Genomic DNA, 15,447 nt, shown 5'->3' on the forward strand with positions numbered 1-15,447 from the left:
TTTGATGAAACATTTCCACATGGTTTCGAAGCGTCATGAACTGGCTGCCGAGTTTGGACTAAAGTGCGCAGTGGGACTTGGCTATCGGAGACGACACACTACGCCTATGCCCGTCTCGCCAATACTTATCTCCACGCATTTCTCCCCAAATAACATTTTTTTTTAAAAAAAGAAGGTCTTCTGATAAAAAAAAATGCTTCCAATAATGCTTCCTGTAAGCTCCCACTTCCCCCTCTCGCATTCCGTACGTTTGGTAAAAAACAACAACTGGAGTTTAGCCAATGACAAAAGGCTTTTGGAATGAATGGCGTGTTACCTGACCAATCGGAGGGAACGATTGATGACTGGGTGGGGCTTTACCTGCATAACTAACAACACCCTGTATGAAGAAACCTTCTCTTGTCAGTTTTAACTGACTTACTGACTGACTTTCTTACCTGTAGTTTCCACTCGTGTCCAGACAACATGTCTCTAGCGGTGTCTCCAGTCCAGTCAGGGGTGTGTCAGTGTGAGAGGAGAGGGACAGCAGTGTCTCCAGTCCAGACAGGGGTGTGTCAGTGTGTGAATTCAGGGGCGGTGTGAGAGGAGAGGGACAGCAGTGTCTCCAGTCCAGTCAGGGGTGTGTCAGTGTGTGAATTCAGGGGGAGTGTGAGAGGAGAGGGACAGCAGTGTCTCCAGTCCAGTCAGGGGTGTGTCAGTGTGTGAATTCAGGGGCAGTGTGAGAGGAGAGGGACAGCAGTGTCTCCAGTCCAGTCAGGGGTGTGTCAGTGTGTGAATTCAGGGGCAGTGTGAGAGGAGAGGGACAGCAGTGTCTCCAGCTAGCTTGTACAAACAGCTTGTTTGAGTAACACAAACAAATCCTTTCCAAATTCTTGTCTCAACTTGTTTTCCTAGTTCCTTATTCTGTCGGGACGAAAACATACCTGCCGGGTCCTGGAAAGTCCTCGGAATATCTGTGGAAGGAAACCCAGGACAGGCAGCAGAGACCAGTCCCAGGATGCCCGGTCGGATGACCGCGAACCCCGAATCAGAGCCGCTCTTGGATGAAGGGAAGGACAGTCCTCTTGAAAATGGCTCGCTGAGCTCTGTACCCCTCAAACCAGGCCTGACGGGAGAGGGGGCGCAGGAGGAGGGGAGGGGAGAGGCGGAGAAGAAGGAAGAGACGGAGGGGGAGGAGGAGGGATCCAGGAAGGGAGAGGAGGAGGAGGAGCAGGGAGGAGAGGAGGAGGAGGAGAGGGGAGTGAAGGAGGAAGTGGGAGAGGAGGAGGGGGGAGTGAAGGAGGAAGTGGGAGAGGAGGAGGAGGAGGAGGAGGAGGAGGAGGAGGTAAGGTCAGCTTTAACAGAGTCCAGTACCCTGCTGTGGTCAGCAGAGAAGCGAGAGACCGAGAAGGGCAGCGGGGTTTTGGGGGTGCTGGGGATGGAGGAGGACCCCCTTGTGAACTCGCTGCCCGAGAAGGCGGCGCAGGTGTTCAGCCCCAGCGTGCGGATCCTGGGCCCCAGGTCCGGCCTGCACAGGAAGTCCGCGGACGGGGAGGAGCTGCAGTACCTGGATGTTCACAGTGGGGACCCCGAGAAGAGCCCCTTCCTGAACCGCCAGGGGACACCCCCAGATGGGTACTGGCCAGAAGATGACGGTCCATCACATGGTAACTTTGGGGCGCCCTCTCCAGTACTCTCTCCATCAAACTGGGGCACCCTAGCCCGTCCCCCCACAAACCTCTAATCCTTAGTCCTCTCCCCCTCTCTTCCAGTCCACACTGTGCCTTCCCCTGTGTCTCCTCTCTCTTCCAGTCCACACTGTGCCTTCCCTTGTGTCTCCTCTCTCTTCCCCTGTGTCTCCTCTCTCTTCCAGTCCACACTGTGCCTTACCCTGTGTCTCCTCTCTCTTCCCCCCGTGTCTCCTCTCTCTCCTGGTCCAGACCTGTGCTCGAACCCCGTGTCTCCTCTCTCTCCCGGTCCAGACCTGTGCTCGAACCCTGTGTCTCCTCTCTCTCCCGGTCCAGACCTGTGCTCGAACCCCGTGTCTCCTCTCTCTCCCGGTCCAGACCTGTGCTCGAACCCTGTGTCTCCTCTCTCTCCCGGTCCAGACCTGTGCTCGAACCCTGTGCCTCCTCTCTCTGCAGCCCGTGGTCGGTGCTGCGGTTGCCGTGGTCGCGATGCTCTGAAGTCCCTCTCCTCTCTGGTTGCCGCCGCCCTCATCTTCCCTCTCCTCCTGTGGGGCGGGTTTGTGTTCCTGCCGTTCGACGCCCCCCTGCTCCCCGGCGCCCCCCTGAGGCTGGTCTACACCCTGCGCTGCGCCGCCTTCGCCACCGTGCCCGTGGTCCTGGGTGAGAGAGAACCCGCCCGCCCTCTCTCCCTCCTCCTCCTGCGACAGAAGCAGCATGGGTCTCTGCTCTGGTTCCGTCCTGGTGGGCTCACGGGTCTCTGCCCCGGTTCTGTCTCCCCAGGCGTGCTGGTTCTGGGCCCGTCCCGGCTGTGCTGGGCTCACGGGTCCGTCCCGGTTCTGTCTCCCCAGGCGTGCTGGTTCTGGGCCTGTCCCGGCTGTGCTGGGCTCACGGGTCTCTGCCCCGGTTCTGTCTCCCCAGGCGTGCTGGTTCTGGGCCTGCCCCGGCTGTGCTGGGCTCACGGATCCGTCCCGGTTCTGTCTCCCCAGGCGTGCTGGTTCTGGGCCTGTTCTGGCTGTGCTGGGCTCACGGGTCTCTCCCCCGGTTCTGTCTCCCCAGGCGTGCTGGTTCTGGGCCTGTCCCGGCTGTGCTGGGCTCACGGGTCCGTCCCGGTTCTGTCTCCCCAGGCATGCTGGTTCTGGGCCTGTTCTGGCTGTGCTGGGCTCACGGGTCTCTGCCCTGGTTCTGTCTCCCCAGGCGTGCTGGTTCTGGGCCTGTCCCGGCTGTGCTGGGCTCACGGGTCTCTGCCCCGGTTCTGTCTCCCCAGGCGTGCTGGTTCTGGGCCTATCCCGGCTGTGCTGGGCTCACGGGTCCGTCCCGGTTCTGTCTCCCCAGGCGTGCTGGTTCTGGGCCTGTTCTGGCTGTGCTGGGCTCACGGGTCTCTTCCCCGGTTCTGTCTCCCCAGGCGTGCTGGTTCTGGGCCTGTCCCGGCTGTGCTGGGCCTCTCTGACGCCCCAGAGCCAGGAGCGAGGAGAAGTCTGGGTGCACCGGCACTTCGTCCAGGACTCCCTCTCGCTCTTCCTCCTCTTCTTCCTCAACCTGGCCGTGCTGTCCACCTACCTGAGCCAGGAGACCCTCAAGCTTGTACCGCTGCTCACCGCTCTGTTCGCCATCGCCAGGTGACCCCCTCTTCCTGTCTGTACCCTTTAACAGCAGCCGCCAGCCTGACCCCCCTCTCTCGCAGTACCCCAGGTCACTCGGTGTGTATATGTGTGTACCCCAGTACCCCCAGCTCACTCGGTGAAGGGGGGTGTGTCTGTACCCCAGTACCCCAGCTCACTCAGTGGGGGTGTGTGTGTCTGTACCCCAGTACCCCAGCTCACTCAGTGGGGGGGGGTGTGTGTCTGTACCCCAGTACCCCAGCTCACTCAGTGGGGGGTGTGTGTGTCTGTACTCCAGTACCCCAGCTCACTCACTGGGGGGGGGGGTGTCTGTACCCCAGTACCCCAGCTCACTCAGTGGGGGGTGTGTCTGTACCCCAGTACCCCAGCTCACTCAGTGGGGGTGTCTGTGTTTCCTCAGGCTGGTTTACTGGCTGGCCTTCGCCCTGGGCAGCAGTTTTCGCGGCCTGGGCTTCGGACTGACCTTCTTCCCCGTGCTGGTCATGCTGGTGGCCAACCTGTACTTCACCTTCGTCCAGGAGGGCGGCAGCATCTTCGCCCTGGAAGACCCTGAGGAGCCCGGCGCCACGCCGCCCCCCGCCCAGCCCCGGCTGAGGTTCTGGGGCTGATCCCGCGTCGGACTGCGGTACTGACTGGGCTGGCCAGCGGATGTGGGTTTCACTACCTGGGCTGTCTGGAATGACCTTCATTCATCTGAAGTGATCTTGGGGGGGTGGGGGGGTCAGTTAAGCTTGACTTCATCTGCACTGAAGGACCGGCTGCCGGAGGCTCTTCCTGTCGGTGATCTGCGCTCGTGTTTCATTGGCTCACAAGGGCTCCAGCGCAGTTTCCTTTTACGATGTATGTTATTATATTATTAGTAGTAGGATTACAATGATGGTTGCATTTTTTAAATTGCTCTTCCTGGCTGTCACACTTTCATGGAGTACAATTTTACTCAATGCTGCTTGTAATTGTACTTTTTTTTTTAAAGTTTTGTATGAAAAAGCCAGTAAAGCAAGGAAATATTTCCTCGTGTCTTTCTCAAGAACATTTAAGAGAGGGAGACTGCTTAGTCCAGATCGGCCCATCAGCTTAAGTAGCTCACTGGAGGGGTGGAAGGAAAACCAGACTCCCTCCTAACATTGCCGATCAGGGCTGGCCTGGGCCTCCTCTGCTCCGTTCCACTGCAGTACTCTTGAACAACTGACTCCCTTAATTGCTGCACAACTCCTGCTAACTGCTGCTTGACTAAGGAGGGAGCTGGGAGGAGAGAAATCCTGGACTGGAGCGGACTGGAAAGTGGTCTCTGGCGTCTGTTCTCTCTGCTCTTAATTGCTTAATTGAACTGGGTGTTTAATGAAGAAGGCGGGGCCTGCCCTGGCCCTCCTCTGTCAGACCCAGCAGGGTGGGGGTTACCCGGGGTGCAGTCTCTCCTGGGGAGCCCCAGCCCCGAGGGGTACCCACGATCCCCGATAAATCCGCAGGGCCTGGAGCCGGACCGCGATCAGAGGGAGGGGAGAGGACTCCTGAAGGCAGAGAGCTCAGCTGACACCCCCTGACCCTGCAGCTCCACAGCTCCCTCCTCTGGACACCCCGCTTCTCTAGTACCTTAAACACCTGGGGGGCCCCGGGGCTGGGGCTGGGGCGCTCTGCTCTATAGGGGATCAACCCCCCCCCGCTCTGAGCTGCCAGATTAAACTGATCTCTGGCTCCGACTCAACACGCAGGCAAAGCTCTTCCCAGCTGCTGGGGTGCTGGAGTGCACCCCTGTGCTGAAAGAGCTGCCCCCAGGTGTGTCAGACCGGCTGCAGTCCCCGATGACCTCAGGCAGCGAAGCGCTCGGCGGGGAGGAGACCTGGAGCTGCTGTGCTTCGCCAGGCAGGAGCGTGACGATGACACACTTTACACAAACAAGGTATTGATCAGAATCCTGCCTGTCTGCCGCAGGTAATTCACACTGATTCGCACGTTAGTGTGGACCACGGAACAACCTCTCTTCTGTCTCTTATACCTTCACAAACAGCCTTAGTGGACCCTTGGGTGCCACTAGAAGACCAGTGATGGTGATCTAGCTAGTGGGTTGATTATAATAACAACTCCTTATGCTTATATAGCGCCTTTCTGGACATTCCCCTCAAAGTGCTTTACAGGTAATGGGGATCCCCTCCACCACCACCAGTGTGCAGCCCCACCGGGATGATGCACCAGTACTCTCCCCACACACCAGCTCTCAGGGGGGAGTTTGCTGATTACTCTGGCTTGGGGAAGAGTGGTCTATAGGAACACTCTGCAGATCATTCAGTTAAGGATCTGTAAAAACTTCCCTGCGACTCACGTCACCGCCCCTAACCTGCTCGTCCGGTTCTCCGAATTTACTGTCGGAGGGCAGCAATTAGGGTTTGAGCAGACTCCCCCAGCTTCCACCAGGGGGCGCCTCAGGATCGTGGGACGCCGAAGGGGAGGGGGGGCCGTGCACTCTGCACCGAGCGCCGCGGAGGAGACTCTCTCGGCCGCCTCCTGGAGAGGGGAGCAGCCGGTCTCCCACGACGGGAAAAAACCAGGCCGCTCTTCGCCGCGGCCGGGGAGAAATGGCCGGAGCGCAGTGCCGCAGGAAAAGCTGTCTGTTCCGGCTGTCCAAGGAGAACTGCCCCTTCAGGCGGCTGCGGAAGAACACCGCCTACGGTAAGGCAAGACAGCGCGGCTCCGGGCGCTGCGGCGCTCGGGGTTGTGAAAGTATCGACACACGGGAACCGCAAATCAGGATACCGACTCGAAACACCGGATTGCTTTACACGGAGGTTAAGTACGAAATGAAGATCAGAAACTGCACCCTCTCCTGCCGCTAGTGCGCTCGGTGTGCTGGTTACGCACTGCTGGCACCCTGCGCCCGTTGGTGAACTTTGTTTACCAGCCCGTGGAACTTGGATAAGTTCTGTTTGCCTGCTCACACACGCGTTTATAAAGTCCTCACACGCTGTGACGTGTGTGTAAAAGAGACGTGGATTAGGTTAGAACAAATAGCCTAGCGAGGGTCGTGCGCTTATCCTTCGGCTGGTGTGTGTATGTGAAGTTTGGGGAAGTAGTTTTGCGCTGTGGTCTAGTTCCGACATTTCCTGATTCCTGGAGCGGTAACAATAATTCTCACTGCGTCAGCGCCACGGCTACACCTGTTTACTAACACAGCACAGCACAGAGCCACCTGATCCCTGAACAACACAGCACAGAGCCACCTGATCCCTGAACAGCACAGCACAGCACAGAGCCACCTGATCCCTCAACAACACAGCACAGCACAGCACAGAGCCACCTGATCCCTCAACAACACAGCACAGAGCCACCTGATCCCTGAACAGCACAGCACAGCACAGAGCCACCTGATCCCTCAACAACACAGCACAGCACAGAGCCACCTGATTCTTGAACAGCACAGCACAGCACAGAGCCACCTGATCCCTGAACAGCACAGCACAGCACAGAGCCACCTGATCCCTGAACAGCACAGCACGGAGCCACCTGATCCGTCAACAACACAGCACAGCGCCACCTGATCCCTGAACAGCACAGCACAGCACAGAGCCACCTGATCCGTCAACAACACAGCACAGCACAGAGCCACCTGATCCCTCAACAACACAGCACAGCACAGAGCCACCTGATCCCTGAACAGCACAGCACAGAGCCACCTGATCCCTCAACAACACAGCACAGAGCCACCTGATCCCTGAACAGCACAGCACAGAGCCACCTGATCCCTCAACAACACAGCACAGCACAGAGCCACCTGATTCTTGAACAGCACAGCACAGAGCCACCTGATCCCTCAACAACACAGCACAGAGCCACCTGATCCCTCAACAACACAGCACAGCACAGAGCCACCTGATTCTTGAACAGCACAGCACAGCACAGCACAGAGCCACCTGATCCCTGAACAGCACAGCACAGCACAGAGCCACCTGATCCCTCAACAACACAGCACAGCACAGAGCCACCTGATCCCTCAACAACACAGCACAGCACAGAGCCACCTGATCCCTGAACAGCACAGCACAGCACAGAGCCACCTGATCCGTCAACAACACAGCACAGCACAGAGCCACCTGATCCCTGAACAGCACAGCACAGAGCCACCTGATCCGTCAACAACACAGCACAGCACAGAGCCACCTGATCCCTGAACAGCACAGCACAGCACAGAGCCACCTGATCCCTGAACAGCACAGCACAGCACAGCACAGCGCCACCTGATCCGTCAACAACACAGCACAGCACAGAGCCACCTGATCCCTGAACAGCACAGAGCCACCTGATCCCTCAACAACACAACACAGCACAACACCACCTGATCCGTCAACAACACAGCACAGCACAGCACCACCTGATCCGTCAACAACACAGCACAGCACAGAGCCACCTGATCCCTCAAAAACACAGCACAGCACAGAGCCACCTGATCCCTGAACAGCACAGCACAGCACAGAGCCACCTGATCCCTGAACAGCACAGCACAGCACAGAGCCACCTGATCTGTCAACAACACAGCACAGCACAGAGCCACCTGATCCCTCAACAACACAGCACAGCACAGCACCACCTGATCCCTCAACAACGCAGCACAGCAGCACCTGTTCCCACAACAACACAGCACAGAGCCACCTGTGTTCGAATACAACAAACTGCGTGGGGGTACAGAGCAGGGTGCCCCTCTCCCAGCCCCTGAGGGCGGGTGGGTGTGCTGAAGAGCATCACACCCTGAGAGAGTGACGCCTGTGACCCGGTCGAGCCCTGCTGGTGCTATAAAGAGAGAACTAGTCCCAGGCCAGAACAGGACACGCAGCGAACAAGAAACCTTTAAACTGCATTTCTGTGCTGTGGCCTCTCGGAGTGCGCTGTCCCATGACACACGTCCCCACCTTATAACAGTACAACCTCTTCATTGTGGGAGTGCATATAAATTGGAGAAAGGAAGCACTTCTTTACACTAAGAGCAGTGGGAGTGTGGAACAGTGCTCAACCCCGTGGCTATCAATAAATTGCTGAACAAGATCCAAGGTCCATTAGCTACTCCCTGCTGAGCAAGATAAACAGGCCAAATGCCTCCTCTAGTTTGTGACCTTAGGTCCTTAATTCCAAGTCCTGTACTGGATAAAAAAATGAATTTTGCATAACTTCTGAACTGCAAAAAAAAACTGCTTTTAATAAATATGCTCTAAACAGGCCTGGGCAGTATAGGGGTAACAGCTGTTTTTTTTTCTCCCTACAGAAATAAGGAATTCTCCATCTGCCAGCACTGTGGAAAGATGGGGTGCAGCTGAGCAGACACCCAGTAGTTGCCCCCCGCAGCCTCTGAATGGTATCACCCAGGTGTACGTAGAGCCCCGCCCTCCAGAAGTCTACTGCCCCGCCCCCTCCAGTCCGCACCAATCAGGAGCGCAGTGTGGTGCTGTCAATCACACTTGTCTCCTCCACGTGGGTCCTCACCCATTGCTGACCCCTCGCTGCCCCTGTCACCCTCCCTTGGACTCGGCGCTGGAGGGAGCGGTGATGGACACAGATCCGGTGTCATTCGGAGCGGTCCAGTCCAGCCCAGGACCCCCTGCCAGCCTTCCTGCCTCAGAGGTGAGGCCGAGCTGGGCCCATCATCATCCTCAGCACAGAGGCTCGAACCCTCCACCGGCACCCTCCCCTGCACACCTGAGACCCCTGTCCTCAGACGTTGACGCCAGCATGGGTCAGTCTCAGCCCTCGTCCATCCCCTACCTGTCCTCGCTCTTCTCCTCCTTTCCCTCTCACTCATCCTCACTCACACCCTCTGTGGGCCTGAGAATAATCTGGAACCAGGAACAGCAGGATCAGCAGAGAGAGAGACAGAGCAGGATCAGCAGAGGGAGGGAGGGAGGGAGGGGGGGAGAGAGAGAGAGAGAGAGAGCAGGATCAGCAGTGAGAGAGACAGAGCAGGATCAGCAGTGAGAGACAGAGCAGGATCTGATATACTGGGCACTGTAGTAGTAACTACAACAGCAGTAAGGAGACCGAGTTCCTGCTGAGGGCTCATCAGCTGTTGTATTTCTTTTTTAGACCTGGACCTTGATATTGACCCTGAGACAGGGGAGAGAGCGCTGGGCTGAGGACACAACACTCTCCCTCTTCACTGCCACTGCCACTGCCACCCAGGGAACTCCGACTCCGTTCCCACAGGGCCCATGGCTCCTGGTTTTTATGCCAACCTGCGCTCTTGTTTACGCGGTCAGTCTGTGTAATTAGTGTATTTCTGCTCAGGCACCTGGGAGCCACTGTGCCCTTTGACCACTAAGACCTTAAGAGCAAACCCGCATGCAAGAAAGGAACTAGTTTCATTCGGCTACACAGGTTGGATCAAATTCCTGTTAGAAGCCAGGCCCTACAGGAACTGGAGTTTTGGGGCCCTGTGGTTTGTGGCACACTAACAGTTCTTGTTTGGAGATATATATATATATATTTTTTACATGTAATAGTGCTTTCCATCAGCTGTATATTGCTGCTGATGTTGGCAATGGGGTGTATTAAAGGCAAAATGAAAGTGTGAGCCTTGCATTGTTATTGCAAAATATCCCTTGCATATTGCCCCCATGACTGCTAATAGCCTCTCATTTTTTAAACATCTGTACAAATTTATTTTGAACACACCAGATTGGATCAAGCTGGCCAACCTTTCAAAATGGTCAAGGGCTTGAATGAGACATTCTGTCCGCACTCTGGCCAGAAAGCAGATTGCTCTGCTGTGCACAGAGCAGTGGGTGTCTGGAACAAGCAGCCCATCCCCACTGCCGAGGCAAACGTCGAGATGCTTCCAAAACCAAGACTTGTCTGATCCGTTAGCTACTGTGTCATCCAACAAGCCACCACCTCGAACTGTAACCATGTTCTGCACTTCGTAGTAAAACCTGGGAGTGGATCAGACTGCTGTGCACCCTGGGCAGCTGACAGCACTGTCAAACCAGGATTAACTCAGCCTGCTGCGCACTGGGAGTTGGATTGGATGCCGTTTACTCCAGTGGGCGCTCAGACAAGCAAATAAGTTGGTTCAGAAAGGAATTTAATTTTTTTATTGAAAATATTCCTCGTGTTTCTTTAAAAAAAAAAATTTACAAGTCCCACATAGAAGGTGGTCGATAAAAACAAGGACTGGGAACTGTGGAGGCGAGAGCAGTAAGGTGCAGGCGAATCTGTAACAGTGATCCCGTTGTGCTCAGCTCCGAGCAGACAGCAGCGAAGCGGACAAGGGCAAGGTAGAACAGTCCTGCCGCACAGAGAGACCAAATTTCTCTGTGCCAAAGGCCTGTGTCGCCCCCTCTCGAAAAGTGGACATGATGCAGGACACAGGAGCCACCGAGCGCTTTCAGGCCTGGAAAGCGCCTTCACCCATCAACCAGGTCCACCCATTAAGCAATTAAAGGGCCCTGGCCAGGGAGAACTCTGGGATGCAGAGTCTGAGGCAGAGCTCTCGCACCTAGGGCCAGACACCAGGGGTCACGCTGCCTGACTCCAAACACAAATCTCCCACACTGAAGACAAAGCTAAATCATGCAAACCGTGCATGGAAAAGTTCCGAGTCAAACACGCGTCGGAGTGTACACCTCTGACTGAACAGCAGCTCCACTTTGTCACCGTTGAGACGGGCGACGCCCCGAGCATGCTGGGAAACGGACAGGCCCGCCTCCCTCTCTCCGCCTCCGGGGCTGCAGCCGGACCGGGTCGGTGCCGCTCCCTCACTACCCGCCCGCTCCACGATCCCCCCTGCGCTCGACCTCCCCAGGGAGCTCCCCTGCGCCCCCGTCGGTGTGCGGACACAAGCGTGTAACTGTCGACACCGTTAGCGAGATTTACAGTACAGTCTGTCGCACCTTCACCTTGCACCGAAACTGCTCTGGCTAGCCCAGAACGTGCACTTGTAAAATATATTCCACCCTCTAAGATGAGCTGGAGCCAGGTTCCCCTTATATTCCATATAATTCAACACTGAGAAAGACAAAAAAACATGAGGAGTTTGTAACAGTTTTCTAAATGTCAGCAATCACAGCTCAATCACTTTCAATCAGGGAACTATAATCCATCAACTGCTGGAATTACTGCAAAACCAAAGAAGCTTCATAGGCAGTGATTACATGTGCTGATTGGACATTCAGAATAAAAGGGGGTGGTCTTTATGGCACCAGTTGTAGGAGGAGCCTCGGCTGATTGGTGCACTCCCATGTTGTGGGTGTGTCCTCCCACCTGCTGTGCATAGTCTGTGGGAGGGGTTTCAGCTAACAAGCAGCCAGTGCGTGCTCGGCTGATTGGGCGATTGTCAGTGTGGCCTCAGCTGATTGGTTCAGTGTCCGTACAGGGAGGAAGGGGAGAGGGTGTGGTCTCAGTTGATTGGCGCGTAACCTGGAGCCTGCTTCCTGTGGCCCAGGCACACGTAGAGCCCGCCAACCAGCAGCAACAGCAGCGGCGTGCCCAGAGCCACCACCATGATGACCTGGACGAGGACGGAGAAGAAGTCCTGCGGAGGGGAGCCCAGACCCAACATCACCGTCCTGGGAACAGAGAGAGAGGGAAGGGGTGGGGGGGGGGGGGGGGGGGTAAACGAGATTTTGGTCAAAAGATTTGGAATCACCGGTTCTGGGACACAGATGTGCTCATCCTACACAGCGCCTGCAGGGGGCGTCCTGCCAGGAGAGGGGGAGGGGGGACTCTCACCAGCTCAGGAAGCGGGTGGCGTTGTAGAAAGGGTCCCCCGTGATGCCGAAGGACACATTGAGAGCGACGGCCTGGTACCCCGGGCTGGGCTGATCCCCAAAAAACGCCCGCACCAGCCCCGAATCGGGGGGGATGGGGAGGTCGAGCAGGGCGGAGTGGCGGACGGGCGTGGCGTCCTCGAAAACTGGGGCCTGGGAGCGATACGCGACCGGCTTCCACTGGGCGAAGCTCAGAACCGGAGCGCTGGCGTTGGCCGGCATGGTCACCCACTGAGACACCTGGAGGAGTCGAGGGGTCAGAGGTCAACCGAAGAACGAGAGGAAAAAGTGTAGGCTGATTGGGGGGGAACGAGACTGACGAGAGAGATTCAAGTACAGACGACGCACCAGAGAGAGGGTCAGAAAGAAAGAAGGGAGAGCAGAGACCGAGGGTCAGGGGGCCGCACCTGGAAGATGGAAGGGGTGTTCTCGTCGTCGATGGAGCGCAGCGTGTCCACTCGGCTCTGGTGGCCTCGGCCCGTGACGGCGACCATCTCCAGGGCGAAGCGGGACTGGTTGGCCCTCTCGGTGACGTTGGAGACCACCAGCCGCAGCTGGGAGGAGTTGGCGCTGTGCAGGAGGCGGGGCCAGGCCGCGTCCCGCCCCCAGGTCTCAAACGCAGAGATCTGGGGAGGAAGGTGGGAATCAACTTGGAATGGGGGGGGGGGGGGAAATCCCATGGCACACTGCCGTCACACACACGCGATGTTCTGCGGTTTTCTTAATTCAGGGAGGCCCAGTTACTGTGTTTTAGAAAAGCTGCTAGATCTGGAATCTCCAGCAGTCGGGTTTCTGGGCTATGATCCACCCAGGACACCACGCAGGGGAGAGCGAGGTTTTCCGACTGCCCCACCCCCTGGACTGCGGCTCTCTGGGAGCAGGAGTGGATCAGACAGCTGTCTGAATCACCCCACCGCTGGTCTGGAACGTACGCAGGTCCCATCCGGCCAAACAGCTCTGACCACCATTATAACAGCAAGACACAAAGACTACATTTCAGGCCCTACTTTCAGAAAAGTCACCGACATGGCGATATTTCCCACGATGCAATATTTTGGGGCTGCTTTATTTCCCTTCTCTGCTCCTCGAGTTTTAGTGGCAAAGGAAACAAGTGGAACACCGTGATCCTGAGCTGGAAGAAGTGGTTAGAAAATGGATGGACGGGCGGATGGACGCCCCGGCACCGGCGACGCTCCGCCAGCAGGGGGCGGCGTGGTTACCTCCAGGCAGACGGAGCCGTTGGCGAAGGCGCCCGCCGGGTCGGAGGAGTTGCGGCCGCAGAGCTGGCCGCGGAGGGTGGTGCGGTTCAGGGTGCGGTTCAGGTCGTCCCAGGCGAAGTCGGCCAGGTCGTAGGCGGGGAAGAAACTGGAGGAGGGGACCCGGGAGGGGTCGGCCGTGTCGTTGTCATCGCTGTACTCCCAGATCTGGGGGGGCAGGAGCAGACATGAGAGACAACAGCTTCTTTAAAGAGCTGCAGAGGAGGCTTTTCATAGCCATTAACTACATTTAAAACCTGGAGTGGATCAGTCTGCTGTGCACTGGAAATCTGACTGCACTATAAAACCTGGAGTGGATCAGACTGCTGTGCACTGGGAGTCTGACTGCACTGTAAAACCTGGAGTGGATAACTGGGAGTCAGAGAAGAAAAACAGAGACAGAAAAGACATGAAACAACTCACCCTGGTGAAGACAAGGGCACTGGAGTACTGCACACTGGTCTCTGGCTCCACCCACAGGCTGCCGGTGGAATTGCTGGAGAGCATACGCTGCCAGTCGATGTGCAGGCTGGAGTTGGAGGAGTTGGTGTGGATCAGGAGCAGCGTGGGCGCCCCCTGGCTGCCCCAGATGAAATGCAGGGTGTCGCTGGGCCCGACAGCGCGCACATGCAGCACATTTACGCCAGGGGGCGCCGCAGGGCTGCTGTTCAGACCCGGGTTAAACTCGAGGGAGACCTGCAAGGCGGGGAAGATTAAAACATTGTGCATAAATAAACCAGCAGTTCCCAGGCGCTGTCCTGAAGCACCCAAGTCCAGTGCGTTTCACAGATCAGCCCTCAGTTTCTAGAGAGGAAGAGCCACTTACTACGTGAGCAAGCAGTTTAACACAACCATTTATAAAAATCTGTTAATAAGACTGGCTTTCGTGAATCAAGCCCGTACAAGAAGGAGTCTACAGCTAAAGATAGCCTCCCAAAAACGTCTTAGAGCCCTTTAGCAAGGTCACTTGCCTACGTTTAGCTACGAAAAGCCACAGCAGTCAAACCGCTTCTTCGGAAAAAAAGCTGAAGATTAGCTCGCTGTTGCATTTTTAAAGGTAGATTAAAAATCTGCAGTTTCCCGGCAACTGGAAAACGCCTGATTAATTAATTCAGCAAAGGTTTCAGTTAAGTGACGAAGAGCTGAGCTGGAAAGACACCCCGCAGGCAACGGGATCACCAGGAAAAGTCCCCATTTCCGGCACCCGAGGGTCCAGACCCGCACAAACAACCCCAGGTCTCGACACACGACAGCTGGATCTCCACCCCGGAGGAGCGATCGCCGTCTCCAGCCGTGTAGCCGGGCGTCTGGCCCAGCCTGTGGTTTCAATCCGCCTGTGGAGCCTCTCGCCCCACAGTTCAGGAGACGGGTCAGAGGCGAGAGGCCACTCGACCCGTTCAGCCCGCTCGGTGGCCAGAAGCTACTTGATCCCAGTTGTTGATTTTTTTACTTGCTGTTTCTTGAAAGAAATATGTTGATTGACTTGAACAACGTGGCCGGACAGAAGTCCGCTTAAAGCCGAAATGAAACTATCGATAAAACGAAGTCTCCCAACTGCAGTAACCGCCCGGAGGAAGAACCCCTGTTGGGTCAGACTCGGCTCCGTGAGCCAGAACATCACCGCATCGAGCCCAGGAGGACGCGTATCAAGCACAGCGCTTTCATTTTAACACAGCCCGTTTCCAACCCACGCACACGGAATGGCTTCGGTTTTGAGTGGTGCTGAAACGTTACAGGTTTGATATTAGGAAGCGAAAGCTGCCAATAAGCAAAAGCTTGTGGGCAAGAGAAGTAAACCTGGACAAGAGGTGTCACTTTCAGTTTGCCTCGCCTCCGTTTAACAAACAAAAAGGCTTAAAGCAAAGAAAAGAAAAACAGATTTCGTTTTTACGTCCCCTTACCTTCCGCCGGTAGCCGTCCGTGCCACTGTTGAACAGACCCCGACTGGGCTGCAGGCTCAAACACAGGAAGAGAACACAGAGCGGCGCCGACACCACGGCCGTCGCCATGTTTGTGTTCGGCAGGAAAAAAAAAATGAAGCGGAGTCACATGACCTCGCAGCAAGTCAGCTGACCCAGAGATCCCGGAAACCGGAAGCTGCGTCAGGCCCTTTCCACATGACCCACAGAGAAGGCGGAGGGTCACGAGGTCATATAAACAAGGG

The 15,447-nt window shown here is 56.4% G+C and overlaps 3 protein-coding genes across 3 annotated transcripts; 2 read left to right on the forward strand and 1 right to left on the reverse strand.

The window, feature by feature from the left end:
• Positions 1 to 997: 997 nt before the first annotated feature.
• Positions 998 to 4,295, forward strand: LOC148815222 (transmembrane protein 79-like). Its single transcript, XM_088905057.1, has 4 exons — positions 998 to 1,646; positions 2,124 to 2,327; positions 3,070 to 3,283; positions 3,687 to 4,295. Exons 1-4 carry the CDS (start codon positions 998 to 1,000, stop codon positions 3,892 to 3,894), a joined length of 1,275 nt encoding a protein of 424 aa, XP_088761183.1. The 3' UTR covers positions 3,895 to 4,295.
• Positions 4,296 to 5,723: 1,428 nt separating this feature from the next.
• LOC148815223 (uncharacterized) lies at positions 5,724 to 9,833 on the forward strand. Its single transcript, XM_088905757.1, has 3 exons — positions 5,724 to 5,950; positions 8,532 to 8,999; positions 9,347 to 9,833. Exons 1-3 carry the CDS (start codon positions 5,857 to 5,859, stop codon positions 9,394 to 9,396), a joined length of 612 nt encoding a protein of 203 aa, XP_088761883.1. The 5' UTR covers positions 5,724 to 5,856; the 3' UTR covers positions 9,397 to 9,833.
• A 493-nt stretch (positions 9,834 to 10,326) lies between these two features.
• Positions 10,327 to 15,312, reverse strand: glmp (glycosylated lysosomal membrane protein). The gene is made up of 6 exons (XM_088905742.1): positions 15,185 to 15,312; positions 13,707 to 13,979; positions 13,248 to 13,451; positions 12,435 to 12,653; positions 11,990 to 12,267; positions 10,327 to 11,826 (listed from the first exon to the last, which is right to left on the reverse strand). Exons 1-6 carry the CDS (start codon positions 15,290 to 15,292, stop codon positions 11,658 to 11,660), a joined length of 1,251 nt encoding a protein of 416 aa, XP_088761868.1. The 5' UTR covers positions 15,293 to 15,312; the 3' UTR covers positions 10,327 to 11,657.
• Positions 15,313 to 15,447: the final 135 nt, after the last annotated feature.

Source organism: Atractosteus spatula, chromosome 25 (genome assembly GCF_055471065.1).
Source record: "Atractosteus spatula isolate fAtrSpa1 chromosome 25, fAtrSpa1.hap1, whole genome shotgun sequence".
In the NCBI taxonomy this organism is placed as follows: Eukaryota; Metazoa; Chordata; class Actinopteri; order Semionotiformes; family Lepisosteidae; genus Atractosteus; species Atractosteus spatula.

What these genes read in the sequence shown, in the direction of transcription:
- LOC148815222 (XM_088905057.1), top strand. Translation starts at nt 998, where the DNA reads ATGCCCGGTCGGATGACCGCGAACCCCGAATCAGAGCCGCTCTTGGAT. An exon ending in AGATGACGGTCCATCACATG is followed by an intron (nt 1,647 to 2,123) that starts GTAACTTTGGGG and finishes CTCTCTCTGCAG; the next exon opens with CCCGTGGTCGGTGCTGCGGT. An exon ending in CACCGTGCCCGTGGTCCTGG is followed by an intron (nt 2,328 to 3,069) that starts GTGAGAGAGAAC and finishes CTGTCTCCCCAG; the next exon opens with GCGTGCTGGTTCTGGGCCTG.
- LOC148815223 (XM_088905757.1), top strand. Translation starts at nt 5,857, where the DNA reads ATGGCCGGAGCGCAGTGCCGCAGGAAAAGCTGTCTGTTCCGGCTGTCC. An exon ending in GCGGAAGAACACCGCCTACG is followed by an intron (nt 5,951 to 8,531) that starts GTAAGGCAAGAC and finishes TTCTCCCTACAG; the next exon opens with AAATAAGGAATTCTCCATCT. An exon ending in AGACGTTGACGCCAGCATGG is followed by an intron (nt 9,000 to 9,346) that starts GTCAGTCTCAGC and finishes TTTCTTTTTTAG; the next exon opens with ACCTGGACCTTGATATTGAC.
- glmp (XM_088905742.1), bottom strand. Translation starts at nt 15,292, where the DNA reads ATGGCGACGGCCGTGGTGTCGGCGCCGCTCTGTGTTCTCTTCCTGTGT. An exon ending in CGGACGGCTACCGGCGGAAG is followed by an intron (nt 13,980 to 15,184) that starts GTAAGGGGACGT and finishes CCCGCCTTGCAG; the next exon opens with GTCTCCCTCGAGTTTAACCC. An exon ending in ACACCCCTTCCATCTTCCAG is followed by an intron (nt 12,268 to 12,434) that starts GTGCGGCCCCCT and finishes CGACTCCTCCAG; the next exon opens with GTGTCTCAGTGGGTGACCAT.